The following is a 20,090-nucleotide window of genomic DNA, read 5'->3' on the forward strand; positions in this document are numbered from 1 at the left end:
TACCTTCCTAGACCTTAATGAATTTAGCTTTCCACATTTTTTTCCACTTGATGTTAGTTTCCTTGCACATGCTGAGCTTTTAATTTTTGAGCATCATCTAACCCTCTTGAGATGTCTTTTCAATTAGAGTCTCAAGATCTTAGGACAATTATCACTTTTTCTTGAAATCAGCCCTCTGAATACCCACAGCAATGTGTAACTTTTCCCCTAGTCTTTCTCTCATAATGTTTCCACAATTTTTAAAACTAAAGACAGCAAAAGGGGACCAAGAGACCTTGCCATAATGCAATCAGAGTTTGCCATAATTGCACATGTGGAAATTGGATCGCATCGCAAGTCTCAGCTTTGTTTTTTTTTTTTTTCACTTCATTATCCCATCATGATCTTGAATGGATTATTCATGAATTTCTTATATGATCAAGATATTTTGACAACTCACAATAGGTTTATTGAGGATATACCTAAATATGATTTGAGACGATTTTTCTGCACAGAATCATAATTTTTATTATTAATTTAAAATTTTGTCTGCATTCTAGGAACAGCCCTGCACTGGTCTATGCCATCCTGGCTATATGGACTTGGAGCATGCTGCAGTTTCCACTTGACCTTGCAGGTAAGTGTCTTGATGTTTGCGCTAGGAAAGAGAAAATTACAACCCTTGATTACCAACTGTACTAAAGCTAAGGAGATGATTAAGAGGATTATTGTGTCCATATCCCAGTGTCAGCTCCAGTTCAGTTTGGAAGAAAAGCAGACTGAAGCTTAGGAAAACCATTAGTGGATTCACCCTGGTACATGGTGAGCCTAAAGATGTAGAGTGGATCAGAGCTTTACGCCCACTTCAAACAGTGATTCCATCACTTATGATTTGTAAAACCTCCTGCAAATTAGTTAGTGCATCTGTACCTCAGTTTTTTCATCCATGAAATGGGGCTGATAATAGCAGCTAGCCTTAGGGTTCTTGTAATGATTAAATAAGATGCAGTTGATAAAGTGCCCAGCATAGTTCCTGGCACATAAGTGTTAGCTCTTCATATTTTTAAGAAGTCATTTTTAATTTCTTTGTCAGACTCATGTATTAGAACCTCAGAGCAAGTAAGAGCAGTTTCAAGACCACATGGAAAATTAAAAATCTTTTCAGGTGTTCCTTGGAATCCTGTTGGTCTTACTTTAATGAAGTCATAAACCATCAAGGTTTTGTAAGAAATGAAATGTTTTCTAGGCATTTCATGCTAGTGATGGCCTGGAGCTACACTGTCTAGTACAGTAGACACCAGCTACGTATGGCTCTTTAAGTTAAAATTGAATAAAATTAAAAGTTCATTTTCTCAGACACATTCAACCAAAAAACCCAAACCTATTGCTGTCAAGTCAATTCCGACTCATAATGGTCCTATAGGACAGAGTAGAACTGCCCCATAGAGTTTCCAAGGAGCACCTGGTAGATTCAAACAGCCGACCCTTTGGTTAGCAGCCATAGCACTTAACCACTACACCACCAGGGTTTCCCTCAGACACATTAGCCACATTCAAGTCCTCAATTGCCACATATGGCACCATATTGGACAGCACAGATATAAAACATTTTTATCATCACAGAAAGTTCTATTGGACAGCACTGATAAGCAGTCATCCCACAACTTGTAGGAACATTTTAATTTGATTTGGAATTCTCCTGGATACCACCTTACTCTGAAGAAATTCTAGGATTTAATCATTACATTTTCCTCAGCTCAGATTTCTTTTTTATTGCACCCTATTCTGATGGCCTCAGGATTAGAATTAATCTTTAGGACAGTGTCTTAGTCATCTAGTGCTGCTATAACAGAAATACCATAAGTGAATGGCTTTAACAAAGAGAAATTTATTTCCTCACAGTAAAGTAGGCTAAAAGTCCAAATCCAGGGCGTCAGCTCCAGTTGAAGGCTTTCTCTCTCTATCGGCCTTCTCAACAATCTTCCCCCAGACTAAGATTTTCCCTGTGCAGGGACCCCAGGTCCAAAGGATGTGCTTAGCTCCCGGCACTGCTTTCTGCATGGTATGAGGTCCCCACTCTCTGCTAGCTTCCCTTTCCCTTTATCTCTTGAGAGATAAACGGTGGCACAGGCCACACCCCAGGGAAACTCACTTTAGTTTAGATCAGGGATGTGACCTGGTAAGGGTGTTACAATCCCACCCTAATCCTCTTTAACATAAAACTACAATCACAAAATGGAGGACAACCACTGAATACTGGGAATCATGGCCTAACCAAGTTAATACACACATTTTTGGGGTGACAAAATTCAATCCATGATGGAGTTACTTAATTTTTCTTTCTGTATCTTTCATATACCTAGAGGTCTCGGAGGCCATTTCAGATCCTAGCATTCACTATTGGCAAACAAAATTGTTACCAAAGTGGATGGGAAGAGTGGTATTTTTTTGTTTGCTTGTTTTGTTTTTGAGATACCAAAAACCAGTTCCCAATTAATAATGACAAATGTATGCCCAGAACACACACAAGCACACACACATATTCACACACACACGCACACACACACACACAAAGATTTTTGTCCTACAGCCCATAGGTCAATTGAAAAAATATTCGGCACCATCACTTTAGATGCCTAGTAATACCCTCAGGGGGTCCTCTGGGAACCATTTCCTGACCCTAACTTCTTAGGAAAGGCTATTATTGATCTTATATTGGTTTTTCTTTTGGCATTCACTCTGCTAATCCTCACCCTTCTCCCATATTTTGTGGTTTATAGCCTGGCTAAGAAAATTTTTATTTAAGAAAGAAATTTTGTAAACTTTCAGGGGTGATAATGTTATGCAGCTGTTTGAAAAACAAAGACCAAATGTTACTTCTGACTAAATCACTATTGTATTTTCCAACAAACAGTACATTATATTCCCCCATATCAACAAAGCAGCTTAAGAATATTTGCAGGCTCCAGTAGGCAAAGGCTTTCTTTGTTTGAAAACTCCAAATGGAAGGTTTCATGATTATAAAAAGGATTATTTCTCACCCTTGACCCTGAATCAAATTTACATTTTAGAAATGAAAACCAAAAAGTTCATCTGTTGATTGGACCTCCTTTTATTTAACTAGAAAATTGGTAATTATATCCAGTCTTTTCTTGTAAACTGTGAAACAAAACCATGAGGAATTAGAACAAAATAACAATGGAATTTCTTTGGACATCTTTTTCACATCATTAGAAAGATGTTTAACATTAATTAAGTTTAAATTTGAATATACGCACTTGAATTTTCCAACACAATTTATACACATAGCCAAATGCACAAATAAATAAGTAGATTCTAAAGAGAGGATCCAGAGGGATAGAGCCACGTATACTCTGTTCCATCTCCCAACATGTCAGGCAAATCACTCATTATCAAAAGGGTAAGGTGGGTGAGAAAGCAGAGAGGAGCCAGGAGTGTTACTCTAACGCAAATTCAGCCATGTATTTGGCTACTAGAACTGCCTTAACAAATTACCACAAACTGGGTGATTTAAATAAACAGAAGCTTATTCTCTCTCTGGTCTGGAGTCTAGAAGTCTGAAATCAAGCTACCAGCAGGGCCACACTCCTTCCATGCCTCTTCCGAGCATCTGGGTGTTGCGGGCAGTCCTTGACATTTCTTGGCTTGCAGCTGCTTCGCTCCAAGTTCTGCCTCAGTCTTCACGTGGCCTTTTTCCTTCTGTGTGACTTTCTGCTTCTGTGTGCCCTCTACTTATGAGTATACCAGTGACATTAGACTTGGGCTCACCCTATGGCTTCATGTTAACTAATTACATAAGCAAAGACTCTATTTCCAAATAAAGTCACATTCTGAGTTTCCGGGTAGGCCTGAAATTTTTTTTTTTTGGTGGTGGGGGGTTTGTCATGGGGGCACGAGTCAATCCAGTACAATCCCCACGGAAACAAAATGAGTCAATGAATCAGTATTCTTCTCCTCACAGATAATATCATTATCCCAGTTTTCAAATGAGGAAACTGAGGCCCAACAAAGTTGAGTAACTAGGCCACTGTCTCACTCGTAGAAAATGGAGAAGCAGCCAGCTCCCTGAAGTCAGGCCTTGACTTCTTCCCTACACTGCAGACCCAAGGACAGACATGGCGGCTTCCTTTATTCTTTATTCTCTTTAGTATTTAATTGTGTTTTGTGTGAGGACTAGGGAGTGCTCTGAAATTTTTTAAGTGAAGGGAAAGTAGAGGACTGACTTTTTTTTTTATGTGGTTTATTGGAATGTTGACAGCTTACCCGTTTTGAACATAAAATGACCTAGCATGTAAAATAGCAGGATGGTTTCACTTGTTCCACCCAGAATTAAATTACAAAATCATATACAAGCATAGCACCCACTGTTAATGACATGCCCCCATCTTATTATCCTATATGTCTACCTTTCCTTGTTGTTAGGTGCCGTCAAGTCTGTTCCGACTCATAGCGACCCCATGCACAACAGAGCGAAACACTGCCCAGCCCTGTGCCATCCTCACAATTGTTGCTATGCTTGAACCCATTATTGCTGCCACTGTATCAATCCATTTCTTTGAAGGTCTTCCTCTTTTTCACTGACCCTCTACCAAGCATGATGTCCTTCTCCAGGGACTGATCCCTTCTGACAACATGTCCAAAGTATGTGAGACTTAGCCTTGCCATCCTTGCTTCTAAGAAGCACTCTGGTTGTACTTCTTCCAAGACAGATTTGTTCATTCTTTTGGCAGTCCACGGTATATTCAATATTCCTCTCCAACACCACAATTCAGAGGTGTCAATTCTTCTTCTGTCTTCCTTATTCATTGTCCAGCTTTCACATGCATATGAGGCAATTGAAAACACCATGGCTTGAGACAGGCACACCTTAGTCCTTAAGGTGACATCCTTGCTTTTCAACACTTTAAAGAGATCTTTTGCAGCAGATTTGCCCAATGCAATATGTCTTTTGATTTCTTGACTGCTGCTTCCATGGGTGTTGATTGTAGATCCAAGTAAAATGAAATTCTTGACAACCTCAGTCTTTTCTCCTTTATCATGGTGTTGCTTATTGGCCCAGTTGTGAGGATTTTTGTTTTCTTTATGTTGGGGTGTAATCCATACCGAAGGCTGTGGTCTTTGATCTTCATCAGTAAGTGCTTCAAGTCCTCTTCACTTTTGGCAAGCAAGGTTGTGTCATCTTCATATAGTCCCCCCACACACCTGTCAGTTTGTCATGCTGTGGGGGCTTTTGTGTTGCTGTGATGCTGGGAGCTATGCCACCGGTATTCAAATACCAGCAGGGTCACTCACGGTGGACAGGTTTCAGCTGAGCTCCCAGACTAAAACACACTAGGAAGAAGGACTCAGCAGTCTACTTCTGAAAAGAATTAGCCAGTGGAAACCTTACGAATCACAGCAGAACAATGTCTACCTTTTCTAGGACACTTTAACTGGTCTGTCTTTCATTTTCAGTACAGCACGTCGTGTGCCCTGCGGCTGTGACAGCCAGAGGATTCCCCAGCCTGTTCTTTTGCCAGTACAGTGCCGATCTGTGGAATATCGGAATCAGCGTCTTCATACAAGATGGGCCTTTTCTTGTCGTGCGTCTCATACTAATGACCTATTTTAAAGTGATAAACCAGATGCTTGTGTTCTTTGCTGTGAAGAATTTCCTTGTGGTGGTGTTACAACTCTATCGCCTGGTAGTGCTGGCCTTGGGAGTCCGGGCTTCCATGCGAAACCAGTCAGAAGGCCAGAAAGAAGAGGACAACTGCTCGGGTCAACCAGCTGAGAGTGGCCTCTTACCAACGGGCTGGGAGAGCAATTCTAAGGAGGGCTCAGCTATCCCTTTGCAGGTTTCACAAGTCACCTCTGACAACTGTCCCCCAACTCCATAGATATTTACTTACTGGAAGCATGATGGAATGGTTAACTTTCTGGTTCTTCTCACAGACAGGATCTCCCTCTTTTTTTTTTTTTTTTTTTTACCTTGGCATACAATAATTTTCAAAAGAACCACATTAAAAAAAAAATGTTCTTAAACCAAAGTCGAAGGATTTTCTTTTTTCAACTCAATAGAAGGAACTTTGATTAGTGGCTATCAGTGCAACTTCTATGTGATGGTATCAGATGTTTTAGTCGTTCAGAACGACTAAGTGATTTGTTTGGCTTGAACTGTCTGAAAAGCTTTGGACTGGGTTGCAGTGACATGCCCTGGAAAGATCTATTGCAGACAAACAGTGCCGCGACTGGTACCTGAAAATGCAGAAGCTTTGAACTTTGGCTCCATTGTCAAACTATCTCGTCTGATCTTTTCTGCAGTGTCCCTCTGACATCCAAAAATGTACATTCAGTGAACGCAGAACAAAGAAAGGGAAGAGTGCCTTTAACATTACCTCACTGTGGGCTGGAAGCAGTGAAAACCTCTGCCCAGCTTCCATGCCATAGAGAGCCCTGTTCTTTGCCGCACAGGCCCTCCCTGGAAAATCATTGTTTTGGGCTTATGTGGTATTCTGTCATGGTGCATATATTCTTACAGATATTTTATTGCTTTTGGCTAGGGTACTACCATATACACACAGCAAGCCATTTCAGTTACACATCCACTGGTTGCAAGACAGAAAATACTGGTAAAATGCTAGCAAAGTCACAATTGCCATTCTGAACGTGATACGAGGTATTTGTCAGAATTTTCCTTAACCCTACTTTAGCATTTTCGGTATTGCGAGTTTGGATTACATGGGTTGATGCAGAGAACCACTGAAGCAAGGAATAGAGGTGTTTAGGCCCTTTAAATGTTACCAGTTTGTGGTGTCTGCCAGCAAGTAGCAAGCATAGCTGTAGCTCCTCTGAACGACCTCTGTGGGAGGCCACCTTTGGTCTCAGGGAACACCTTGGTGACAGAGGATTGCATCAGCCCTAGGCACAGCCAACTGCCCTTGATTAGTGATGACAATATGCCACAGTAGTGTGGCAATGAAGAATTTGCTTTAGTTCCCTGTTCTAAGGATCCTTGGTGCCACAGTGGTTAAGCCCGCGGCTATGCTGCTAACTGAAAGCTACGCGGTTGGAAGCCACCAGCCGCTCCATGGAAGAAAGACATAGCAGTCCACTTCTGTAAAGATTACAGCCTTGGAAACCGTGTGGGGGGCAGCTCTATTCTGTCCTACAGGGTCGCTATGAGTCCGAATCAACTGGACCGCAACGGGTTTGGTTTTGGGTTTTTCCCTGTGCTAAGACGTCATTTTCCCGTATTGAACTAGCCAAGCTATCCCTTTATAGACCTCTGTACTTTGCAGATGGAGGTGATTCAGAACTTTTAAAAGTGATTTTTGCTTAAAGATATAGCATGAATATTCACCCTGCTCTATAGTAGAAATTATATGAGACAAACAGTTCCAATACTGTTCTTTAGGGGTTCAAGAATAGTTCCTTCTATATTATTATGCTCAGAAATTCAAAGGGGATATTAAAGACAAGGCAGGGTATGGCCTTATAGAGGGTGTAGCCTACTGAGAGCCAGTAGGGACAATTTTATGTATAAATCTCTGTATGACCTGATATTCGTTCAAAATATCTGCCGAAAAGTTTCATCGACAAATTCTCTTTTCATACAGAGAAATGCATATATTCCAGTGAATGGTTTCTTCAGTGCCTGTAATCATATATGTTTCTTTTTCTTTCTTTTCTTCCTTGTTTTTCTAATTTAAGCAATATGATGATTGTAAAATTATATGTGAAACTAATGCAATACATTTTTAATTTTCCACAATTAGTTTTTGAAAGTTAAAGTCAGCATATTATATTTATATGAAGTAAAGAACTTGATAGCACTTAAGGGCATGTTATTTAAAATGCTTAGCACTGAAAGCAAAATAATAACTGCTATTTATAAGAATGCCTCAGCAAAATCTGTTTTCATGTCGACTGTTTGATGTTGAATGTTTTTTTCCACAACATGTATGTGCTGCTTATTATTGTGGATTTGCTTACGGCATACTTTCATGTTTTAGTTTTTTTTTTTTCCAGTAAAACAAACATTGAGCCTCTAAAAATAGATAAAGTATAAAGTAGTACGGCTGTTGCAAGAATATTTTTAAATGCTTCCAAATCTGAGACTTGGCTTGGCTTCATGAATGAGTTTCTAGTGTTTAAGTCAAGTATTTTGCAATTAGCACTCTACTGAAGGCCTGGGAAATAGGAAGCCTGTCCAGAGACTAGCTTTATTGAGAGTGCCAGGAAGTCAAAGAGTGTCCAGGACCATCTTGGCAATTCGTAATGGCAAAAATAGACACATGTTCTGTGAGATTTTCCAGGAAAATCTGCTAAGGGCAGCATTAGTTAACCTAACTGCCAGGACTCCCACTCCTTTGGACCAGCTGTTTTTATAGTAGAAAAAAGAAAAATCTGTATTCATTTAGTTGATTTTAAAAACTCCTAAGTCCAGGTTGTATCCACAAGAGCCCCGATGAAATGTTAAAATTGTGTTCAGTTAATTGTATGCTTTTATTTTAGACTGCTAAACATTGCAGTGTTTGAAAACATCCAAGGGTTTGCTATATAGTAGCTAAAACACTGGTCACCCTTAATGTGTTGGCATCCTGTGGACTTGCTTATATTTGATTTATAACAAGGGAAATGACACAGATCATCTGTGTAATGTGATGCAGGCCTTTACCTCTCTACCACCCCCATAGACACGTAACACACCAGCCCCCAACCACGGGAAAAAGTAGCTCATTTGTAGTTGTTGATGTTGTTGTTATGGTTATTGTTGTTATTTAATTGCTTGTTCAAGCAAATGTGCTTCCTAGAAACATATCATTCCACTTGTGAGAAAACACAAGGTACATGTTTTAACAATGGTATGTAGAAACACACCTAATAACCATCTTGTTGGTTTTCTTTGCCCTTACTGGATAAGTCTCAGAGATGAGTTGACACTAAGTATCTCAATCTCTATAAAAAATGGTAGATCATTACAGGGCTCACATCTACCTTCCTTCTTTCCCTCCTTCCTTCCTTTCTACCTTCCTTCCTTCCCTTTTTCCTACTTAAGACCGAATGACTAAAAGTTAGGTATCTTTGAATGACGCTTTTATGAATACATAGTAGGGGATTAAAAAGCACTGTGAAATTTCTCCCTGAATTTACCCAGACCATCTCGGCCCTTCTCGTGTTGGTAAATAGAACGTTCTATTCCATATAACACTTGTTGGGATTCTGCTGTAGAAATCCCAAGGGCTCCTACCAGAAGAGAAAAAACAGAACAAACCTTACCTTTTTGATAAATACTAATGTTTAGCTGCCACAATAGTGCTATTGTAAAAATAAAAGTTGGAATTTGTAACTGAATTTCACTGTACTTTTTGGCCACTCTTTCTGAATTATCAAATGGTAAGATTAGTGAACTATCTTTGTTTCTGATTATTCTGTTAATTTTTATTGGAATTGGTAACATAAGGAAATAAAAATTTGTATTGGCCAGTAACATTCTTTCTAATCTTCCAAAATGAAGATTATGACACAATTTTACCCACTGGCTTTGTTGTAGTTCCGCTACCTATAGCAGCACTCTAGGCCTTGTAAGACCACACAGATACAGCCAAGAAATATCAGGATTTACTACTGTAATGTAAGTTATTAAGTTGTCATTTCATAGAAATGTTCCAGAGCTTTGGCAGGCAGGCATTATAAGGTGCACATGCTTTAGAATTTTCTACCAGCCTTCAGAGTTGAACATTGATTCATCCTTTTTGGCATTTCATCTGAACAACTCTTAATCAACTCTCCTGTTAAAAAAGAGAAAGAATTCAAAAGGCCAAGCCTCTGTCTACCTTTGCTGTACTCCAACGCCAAGAAAGTGAGATATTGAAATATAGCACAGAGCTTCAGAGACGTAAATGAAAAACCAAACTTGAGTTACAAGAAGAGAAGAGGCTGTTCCTTTTTTACAACTTCAGACTCTGCTTTTTACTTTGTGGGCACTCTGTCCGCTCTTGGAACCCTCTGGTTTGGGGTTAAAGCAAGCAGCTGGAGATGTTTACAGCTTGGAGGCTTCAAATAACTTTCCATATGATGCTAGTCACTCTAAACAATGTTTGAATAATCAACTGCTACAGACTTCTTTTTTATGGCTGTCCATCTTCTGAATCTTTCTTACTAGAATACTGTATAAGAATATTTTCTCTGATTTATTTATATTTATACTATTTTCTAATAAATGGCCTTTGTACGTTATTAGTTATGGATATATTAAATAGTTGGTGTACAACTTTATCTTAATGTCTATTTTTGCCTGCTTTTCATGTCTTTGTTTTCTACTGTAATTCATTTCATTTTTATTTTTTAAGCCCTCATTTAAAAAGAAAAAACTGATTTAGACTATGATTAAAGTGGCATTTCAAACTAGTGAGGAAAGGCTGAGCAATTTAACAAATGATTTGGGGAAATTTTGCCATCCATCTGGAAAAAATAAAGTTAGATTTCTATCTTATGCAATACACAGAAATAAAACCCAGATGCATTGAAGATCTATATGTAAAAGTGAAAACCATAAGATATTAGAAGATAATATAGAATGTGCTTTTTAGCATTGGAGAATGTAAAAGATCTTCCATAGCAAGACATGAAACTCAGAAGCTATGAGAGAAAACATTTACAGGTTTTCCTACATAAAATAAGGTTTAAAATTTCTGAATGGCAAAAGTTATCATGAATACATCACTACTATTTTCTGGAGTTGATGCAACCAACAAGAGAAATGGGAGGTATGAATGAGACTTGGAAATGAGGAACCAAATTTATCATTTATTCATATGTAATAAGATTAAAAACCTACCTTGAACATCCAAAAAAAAAAAAAAGAAGCTATACAAAAACCTAAAAAGCTATTAAAAATAATTCAAAATCATACAAAAGCCATTGGATACCTGATAGAAATACATAGTTGAAAAAGAGATACCCTTCTATATCAACTAGAACCATAAAATCATAGAAATAAACTTAACAAAAAATGCAAAAGAACTATACAAAGAAAACTTTTAAAAGATTCTGATGACTATAAATGAATAATTTAATAAATGAAAAATATATTCTGTTAATTTTTTGGTGAGAAGCTTCAATGTTATGCATATCAATTATCCCTAATTTATAAATTTAAAACAATCCTCATAATGATATCAATAGGACTTAAATTTTCAATAACTGCATGAGCCAATTCTGAACATTTTATGATAAGATAAGGAAAGAATTACTGGAAATTTTCAAAAAATAAGAAAAATGAGGACGGACTTTCAGTGTACTTGAAGACATTATAGAGCTACAATAACCAAGAGAATTAGGTTCTGGAACATGAACAGGCAGGCAGAAAAACTGAACAGAATAGAGTCCAGAAGTAGGCAGGAGTACCTAAAAGATTTTGATATATGATGAATTATTATAAATAATTTATAGATAGAATATTATAAATCATTTAGGGTTTAGAAAATATTAAATTGAATCCCTACCTTTAACCTTATGTTTAAGTAGCCCTGGTGGCACAGTGAGTGGTTAAGTGCTCGGCCGCCAACTGAAACGTCAGCAGTTCTAACCCATCAGCTGTTCTGCAGAAGAAAGATGCGGCAGTCTGCTTCCATAAAGCTTACAGCCTTGAAAACCCTATGAGATAGTTCTACTCTGTCCTATAAGGTTGTTATGAGTTGAAATCAACTCAACAGCAGTGAGTATCCCTATGTTCAAAGCATTGCAGGTGCATCAAAAAATTAAGATAAAAATGAAAAATAAATGTAGGGAGCTTTACTTTTATAATTGCAATGGTGAGAATGTTTTATAAGCAAGACACAAGACACCACGGAATATGTATAAAATTTCAACTCATAAAATTAAAACTTTTAACACAGTAGAAATACCATAAGCAAATTCAAATGTTTAACAAAAAACTGGGTAAAGGTTTTTGTAATAAATATAAGAAAACATTAGTTTTTTAATGAGAAGAGTTCCTACAGATAAAAAAGTAACCAAATGAAAAATGAGCAAAACCACATATGCTATTCACTGAAAAAGGGATGGCTAAAGAGATGCAGACTAAACCACAATGAAATACAGTTTTTCACTTATTGGACTGGCAAAGATACAAACATTCTTTGGAATTCTGTATTAGAGAAGAGGATTTGGAAAATAGACATTCTGATTAATTGCTAGTGAGGGTATAAATTGGTACAACTCTTTTGGAAGGCAATTTGGCAATATGAGAAATAAATTTATTATCTGATGCAGCAATTCAACTTCGAAGAATGTATACTAGAGATACATGTGTGCAAAAATGTGTATATAAGGGTGTTCGGTGCAGTAATTTCTGGAGTATCCATCAATAAGATCATAGCTAATTAATTATGAAGCATCTATACTATATAATATCAGATAGTTTTTTAAAAGAATAAAGTAGATCCATAAGTGCTTACAGAAAAATCGCTTAGGTATTTCGTTAGGTAAAAGTAAGAGCGCGAACCAAAAGAGTTAATATATCACTTCCCCCACACCCTTTTTTGTGAATAATACAGTGGCTGGTACCTGTACCCATTTAGTTGATTATGACTCATGGTGACCCTATATGAAAAAGTAGAACTGTCCAATAGGGTTTCCAAGGCTCTAATCTTTACAGGAGCAGAGGGCCACATCTTTCTCCTGCGGAGCAGCTGGTGGGTTTGAACCACTGGCCTTCTGGTTAGTAGTCAAGTGCTTAACCATTGTGACACCAGGGCTCCTAGATGGTTAGTAGACAAATGCAATGACATTCAGGTTTCTAAAGATCGTGGACCTTTTCCCCTTTTTTTTTTTTAACTTTTATGCTTTTTTTTTTTACTTTGAATTTTTATAAGTATGCATTACTTTTGTAATTTCAACAGCAACAGTATGTGGAAAAAAAACCCACCAATTTATAAGCTTCACATGAGCTTGCTGCCATGTAGGGACACTCTGATATCATTTTGCACATCAAGCAAAAGTATATTGATCCTTTTCATCCAAGAAAATGAAGGCTTTGTGAATATCACTAAGGATGATTTTTTTTTTAAGCTTTAGATAAATCAAGGGTTTGAGCCATGTCAAATTCTGCTTGCTTTACGAAGGGTCAAATTATTGGGGAATGAAACAATGAATGGATCTATAGGACTACAGAAAAATCAGACTGACCAAAAAGATTCATTGGGTTTTTCTTGATGAGTGCCATGGAGACCACTTTGCAACTGCCAGGCTAACATTTCACGCTCCCTGGCATTCCTGATACCACCAAAAGGAACCACAGAGAAATCTCACACTGAGTTGCATAGTCAGGTTGATTTTTCCAGGAGACATGGAGAACTAAAAGAACTCGGAAAGAAGGAACTTCAGAATGAATCTATCCATCTGCTTCTAAGTGCATTTTTTAGCTTATTTTATTCATGTTTGTAAGTTTTTTTTTTTAATTTTGTCAAATATTTATTAAATTTACAGCTGATTGTGGTGAGTGATCTAATGGATTTTATGTAAATTTGATAAAGTTATTAAGGAAAACAAAAATTCCTAATCCAACTATATGTCAGATATCATATAGTCTTTGTATCCAAACTAAGAATTTTAAGCAAGGAAAATTGGATCTATAAGACAAAATATGTTTTCTCTGTGGAGGCTGCCGTTCAACCTCTGCCAAATACATAGCTGGAGAATTCAGATGGCTGTGGTTCCGGGGTTTGGGGGGTTGTTTCTACCTCCTGGCAAAGAATGTTCTTTTCCATTATTCAAGGGTTCCCATATGACCTGAGTGACAGCTAACAGCTGGGTCAAAAGCTGTAATTATTTCTTCAGTTCTTTTAGTTTCAATTACCTCTTGTAACTAGTGGTTTTTATTGGTGTCTCTAACCTCACCTCCTTCCTGGGATCCATGTCTGGACTTGCATCTCCGCTGGGTATTCTGCAAGTATCACAAACTCAATATGTATAAAATGCATATCTTGCCACACCCAACTCCCAATCTACTCCTATCACTATGTTCTGTACAATGGCCACCAGCCTCACTGGCCACTCAGGCATACATGCTAAAACCCACAGATATCCTTGACCTTTGGCTCCTCTTTCTTATCCCTCCTTCCTAAGTAATTCCTAAATTCTGTCCAAAATGCTGCTTATATTTCCTTTCAATCTTTTCCCTACTGTCTCTATTTCAACTGCTACTATCTTAGTATCTCATCGTTTCTTGCCTGAGTAATTGTGACAATTTCCCTACTGGTCTTCCAATCTCCTGCTTTAATCTTCTTCCATAATAATCTTTCATATAGCATTCAGAGTTGTTCTAAAATGCAAACTTGATCATGTATTTTCTCTATGAAAAACATTTTGGTGATGTCTCACTGCCAACAAGATAAAGCCTGAAGTCCCAAGAAAGTCATTTAAGATCTTTCCCAAGCTGACCCCAACCTGCTTCATCAACTTTGTTTCCTATCACTGTTTCTCATCTCATAAACACACACACACAGAGATGCCTCCATAAGCAACTATTCATGCTTTCCCTAAATTTGCCATTGTCCTTTACATTGCTGTGCATGTTCACACATTATTTCTTTTCTTTTTTTAGCAATGTCTCCCATTGCCGCCACTCCATTACTAATTCCTTGTCTACTTCCCCTCTCCTCTTATGAGGGTTCCAATATCCCCATCCAGGGTTGATGGCCAGGGGAGGAAAGACAATCCCAGAAGTAAAATTGCTCTTCACCCTATGAGAATCCCAAGAGAATGAACGTAGACATCTGCCCAGTCTGGGTGTCTGGTTTCCAGGGTTTCCTTCAAAACAAGAAATGATTGTGAGAATGCCAGGTTAGACATTGTGTACGTAGAACTCTGGAATTTATCACTTATCATGAACCCTGACCAGAATCTCCAGGAGAAGCAACAGGTCATTGGTCCCAGGAAGTTTGCCCCTCTTCTTCTCAGATTTCACTGAACTGTACATTTTTCCTGTATTTACTAATCTAACAGCTTCCATTTATATTGCCTTATTGGTGCCTTCTTCTACTTCTTATAAAGATTCCGCTTCTAGCAACATTTACCACTCAGCACGGGCCATCTTCTTGGCCAAAAACTCACACAAACATCCTCAGAAGAATTTGCTCAATGATCACATTCTCTTGGTTCCAGAACCAAGAAAGGATCCTCCTTTAATGTGGAGTCATAGCACTTTGTATTTATGTCTATCCAAGAGCTTATCACAATGTATTATAATGATTGGTTTATATGTCTTTACCCCCCATCAGACTGTGAGCTATCTGAGGGAAGGGGCCATGCCCTATATTCTTTTACAGTAACCACAGAGCTCCAGACACACTGAAATGTTGTCTGTTCTCAGAATTTATCAAGTTTCTTTTTTGTCTGAGGGAATTTATACAAGTTCCTTTACCTGGGACATCACCACCAACATCTCGTTTTCCCAGAACCCTCTTCTTCTCTCCATTTTGGATTTCAGCTTAAATGTAAGATCCTCAGAAGGCTGTCACTTTTTCCCTCCTGCCATCAGTCCCATCACATTGATTATTTTCTTCCTAGAAATTATCACTATTTGAAATAATCCGTATATGTATATTCATTTACTGTCTACCCTACCCATAATGAAAATGTGAATGCCAAGTGTATCTGTCTTGTTCTTCTGTACATAGTACCAAAAAAACCAAACCCAGTGCTGTTGGGTCAATTCCTAGCCGTTCAAAAATGATGGTTGAATGCATTATGTTCTGTTTTGTTTTTTTCCTATGCTTATTTGTACCTAAAATTCTTTGATAAACTAAATTTATATTATATATTTATGTGCATAGCCTTTGTTCATTTATTACGTTTTGAGCATTCCGTAATGTTAACTATTTTTTTTTTTTAAGAACATATGCCCACCTCCTTTCTTATCACAGGAATGTACAAAAAGACCAAATCACCAGTACCATGGGCTTTCCCAGTCATCATCTTTCCTGACACTTTGCATTTGGCATGGAAGTCCTTTTTCTAGAGGGTCCCTCCACTGCTGTGAGATATGAAAACCTCCTTGTTCTTGTAGTTCCTCTTCATTGGCCCTTTCTATATCCTTGGCTCTGTTTACTCCTTCACTCCTTAAATGTACAAAACCCTATCTTGTCCCTTTGGGTTAATTTCTCCCTTGTGAATTTGCTCCTATCAGTGACCCCTTAACTCTGTACTGCCAGCTTTCTCCTATGCTTGTCTTCCCCATTTCCATGTAGATGTCCTTCTGTAACCTCCAACTCAACATATCCACATTTGACCTCAAAACATCCCCTTTTCTGGCACTGAGTTTCTGTTAAGGGTGATGGAAAAAATTGGAAATGGATACTAGTGATGGTTGCACAATACGACGAATGTAATTAATATCACCAAATTGTACATTTAAAAATATGTTAAAATGCCAAATGTTTTGTCATATATATATTTACCACACACATACACACATAAAAATCCCTCTTCTAAACAAGCCTCTTTTCTTGACTTCTGTTTCTCAATTTATGTTAATAGAACCATCACCATTTTGAATCACCTCGTTCACCCATTTGGTGAATCCTATTTATTTATTTGCCTAATGAATATAATTTTGTTGCTTTTCTCTAATTACGTAAATTACATATGTCCATGTAATTATTTCAAAAACACAGAAAAGTATGACAGTAATATTCACATGAAATCCCATCTTACTACTCTGTCAACTATCAACAATTTGGTGGCCATTCTTTTGTGAAACTCCTATTTCAGACAGAAAGATAGATGATAGACAGACACATACATACATAGAAAGAAAAGAGTTGCAAAAATTGTGGTTTAATTTAACTTTGTGTGATGAACAACTTTGACCCTCAGGCTTGTTAGTATTACTTCTATGAAAGCATATGTAACCTCATTCAGAAATATGAAAAATGTCTATGTCTTAGACCTTTTGTGAATGTGAGGTCTGGGCCAAATGGTGCCCTTGTGGTAAACTCTGGAATTGGGACCTGATTTTATTCATCTTTCTATGCCCCATGGAGACTCTCATGGTACATGTGGAATAATACTTTGCTCTGTGAATGATCAATGGCATCAACAAATATTTTTTAATACCTACTATCTGTAAGCCACTGCTAACTATGTGAGGGATACACAAATGAATAAGACATTGTCCTTGCTTTTGAGAAAATCTATATAAAAAGAAATGCATGATCTTAAATAAATGCTACGACAGCCTCCATAAACTTCCTCCCTGCGACCTTTCCTCCTGCCTGAAAGGCCTCATTTTATCTGTGGGTTTTGTGTAGATCTTGAAGTCCCTAGCCTTCCTCCCACCATCTGCTTTGCAATATAAGAAGAGATGCAAAAAAAAAAAAAAAAAAAGAAATATCTGACAGCAGATTTAAAAGAACGATAGTTGTTTGTTGCTTGAAAACATATTTTTGAGGATTGGTGGCTTCTGATCACTGCGGGATGGACACCACAGGATCTTCCAAAGATTGAAAGTGCTCGTCGTGGACCTATAACAATTTTGGCTATAATCTGCTGTCTTCTTTTCAAAGGCTGCATTTCTACCAGAGGGGCTTCTGTCTAAACTCATACTGCTCTCCTCACGGTGGTGAGGCACTATTTGTGTGAAAGTACCACGGAATACTTTAAAGCATTACGTGAGCCTTCACAACAATCCAGAGTGTATTCCTGGTAGACACCTAAGGCAGGAGATGCGCGTTTGCAATGAGATTTATTTTTGCAGAATCACTGGGCTGAAAGGAAGGACACTTTAGGTCATTGCATTCTAGCAACCCCAATAACAACCAAACTATCATAGAAGGAAGACATATTGGGCCGATGATTTGAAGATTGCAATCTCTTTCATTAATTCTTTCCACATATTTTCAAAAAGTTTAAAATAATGATGAAGTGATACATAACATGACAGCCTTGGAGAAAATGCTAATTTGGGGAACACGTTAATCATTTTTTTAGAGCAGATGCCCACCACATCTCTCTTTTAGGAAACAGCCCATGAAGCTACATAGTGCTGAATCAGATATGATGAAAAAGTTCATGTAGCCTGGTTCATTTTGACTTGTGAGACAGCAGCATGGGTGGCAATGGCTGGTATTTCTGGATCTGCCATTGCTTCTACTTTTGAGATTGTTGACTCAGACCAGAATGAACTCGCAGGTATCACTGACTCTGATGCACACACTGCGGTGCTTCTCAGCCCAAGCACTGGTGATCTACTGCATCATGATAATTTGTGTTTTAAAATTGCACTCCTACCTGCACAGATGTACAATCAGCATCAACCGAAATAAACTCACCCTTGAATCTTTGTTTTCTGTGTTCTCCCATAGAAGACTAAACATCCGGATGCTGCTGCATTTATTACATTGTGCATGACATCTCTGGGGTGACAGCCACATTCATCAAAGCTCTCGTCCCTCGAAAGGGATGATGTTCAGGAAATATTTGAGCAACTATCAGAGAATTCATCCTTGCCTTATGGCTCTTCTAAAACTTAATAAAAATCCTCTTTTCAATCAGAATCTTCCAAAGAATACAGACCTCACCTCTCCAACTTCTTGGAGAAGCCAAAGCAAACATTTAAGGCTATTATAACTTCCAATTTTGTAATCTCAAGACCTTCAAAAATGCTGTTTTACTTAGTGTCAGGCTGTTGACTCCTTTACAGTTGTTGCCCCTGGACAAGCATTTTACTCATGATGGACTCTGCTCTTGAACTATACTATGAGTCAAAAACTCCTGGAGCGTTTGAGCTTGAAGAGGTATTGGATCTCCTTGCCTCTTTGAAAGTGAAGAAAATAAGGCTAAGAAAAGAGAAGGGATTGTCCTGATTGTACACTAGGTTAATGGCAAATTCAAGACTAAAATAACTCAGCAACAACAAAATACCTTTAGATTTCTGCTGTTGTTAGCTGCTGTTGAGGCAATTTCGACTAATGGCAACCCCATGTATTAGTAGAACTGCTCCATAGGATTTTGAAAGCTGTGACCTTTCAGAAGCAGATTGCCAGGCCTGTCTTCTGAGGTACCTCTGAGTGGGTTGAACAGTCAGCCTTTTGGTTAGTATAGTCCAGAGCTTAACCATTGTGCCACCCAGGAATTCCCAGTAACATATAAAAAAAAAAAAAATTTTTTTTTTTTTTTTTATAATATCCCTAAAATCCTTGAAATACTTGCACTGGCCCAATGCTTTAGAGTTTACGTAGCACTTTCACATCCATTATCTCAATCCTTACAATGGCTGTAACGGCAAGTTTCTTCTTTAACTAAGGAGGAAATGAGCACTCAGCGAGGTCAAGACACATGTGCAAAGTCGTGATTTTGGGTCTGAACAGGGACTCAAGTTCAAAGGCCCGGATTCTAGGGCAGGAATGCGTTATGAAAAGATTGTGTCCCATCGGTGGGAAGCCAATTTAAAAATGTAAATAAATTTGCCTTTGCCATTAGTCTAAAGTTTTCCAAACAGCCCTAACCTACAAAATTATATTGCTGTCCCCAGAAGTTGGCCAGGGCTACCTCCATCGGATGATAACTACATCTGCCAACATAATCACAATAAGATTAAATTATCACTCTACTTCTTTGAGCCTTGAGCTGATCTGCTCCCAATAGCTTCCATGCTCAGGAACATTCTGACACTCCCAAAGAGAAGTTTGCAGTAGGCACATTTGTTCAAAAGGAACTGCTGCCATTGTTTCTCTGGTATTGGGATTAATTATGTCAGAGCATTTTCTTTTGATTGTCTCCTTTTTTATATTCAATGGTACTGGAAAAAAACTCATTTTCCCTCTCTCCCACATTGAAACCCCTGCCTCATTTTCCAAGATAATAAAAGAAAAGCATGGTGGCAGGGAGTGCGTGGAGTTTCTTCACAGAAGACCTTTTAGGTTCTCACGACACAGACTTCTCCCTTCTCTTCCTTCTCTAGCTCTCTCTTTGCATATAAGCACTTTAGGTCGTGGGAACACTAGTCTGCAGCAGGAAAAAGGGAAACTAGAACAGCAAGTCTTTCTCTTCTTTCTCTGACTTCTTTATTTCCACAAATTAAAACCTACTCTAAACTGGCTTCA

The 20,090-nt window shown here is 38.1% G+C and overlaps 1 protein-coding gene across 1 annotated transcript in view; it reads left to right on the top strand.

Annotated features, from left to right (window-relative positions):
* TMEM26 (transmembrane protein 26) overlaps positions 1 to 7,633 on the top strand; it is a 69,002-nt gene extending 61,369 nt beyond the window's left edge. The window contains exons 5-6 of the mRNA XM_049855607.1: positions 540 to 616; positions 5,455 to 7,633. Of these exons, the coding sequence (XP_049711564.1) occupies positions 540 to 616; positions 5,455 to 5,879 (502 nt within the window). The 3' untranslated portion in view covers positions 5,880 to 7,633. The remainder of the gene's footprint in view (positions 1 to 539; positions 617 to 5,454) is intronic.
* The last annotated feature ends 12,457 nt before the right edge of the window (positions 7,634 to 20,090 follow it).

Source organism: Elephas maximus, chromosome 16 (genome assembly GCF_024166365.1).
Source record: "Elephas maximus indicus isolate mEleMax1 chromosome 16, mEleMax1 primary haplotype, whole genome shotgun sequence".
Lineage (NCBI taxonomy): Eukaryota > Metazoa > Chordata > Mammalia > Proboscidea > Elephantidae > Elephas > Elephas maximus.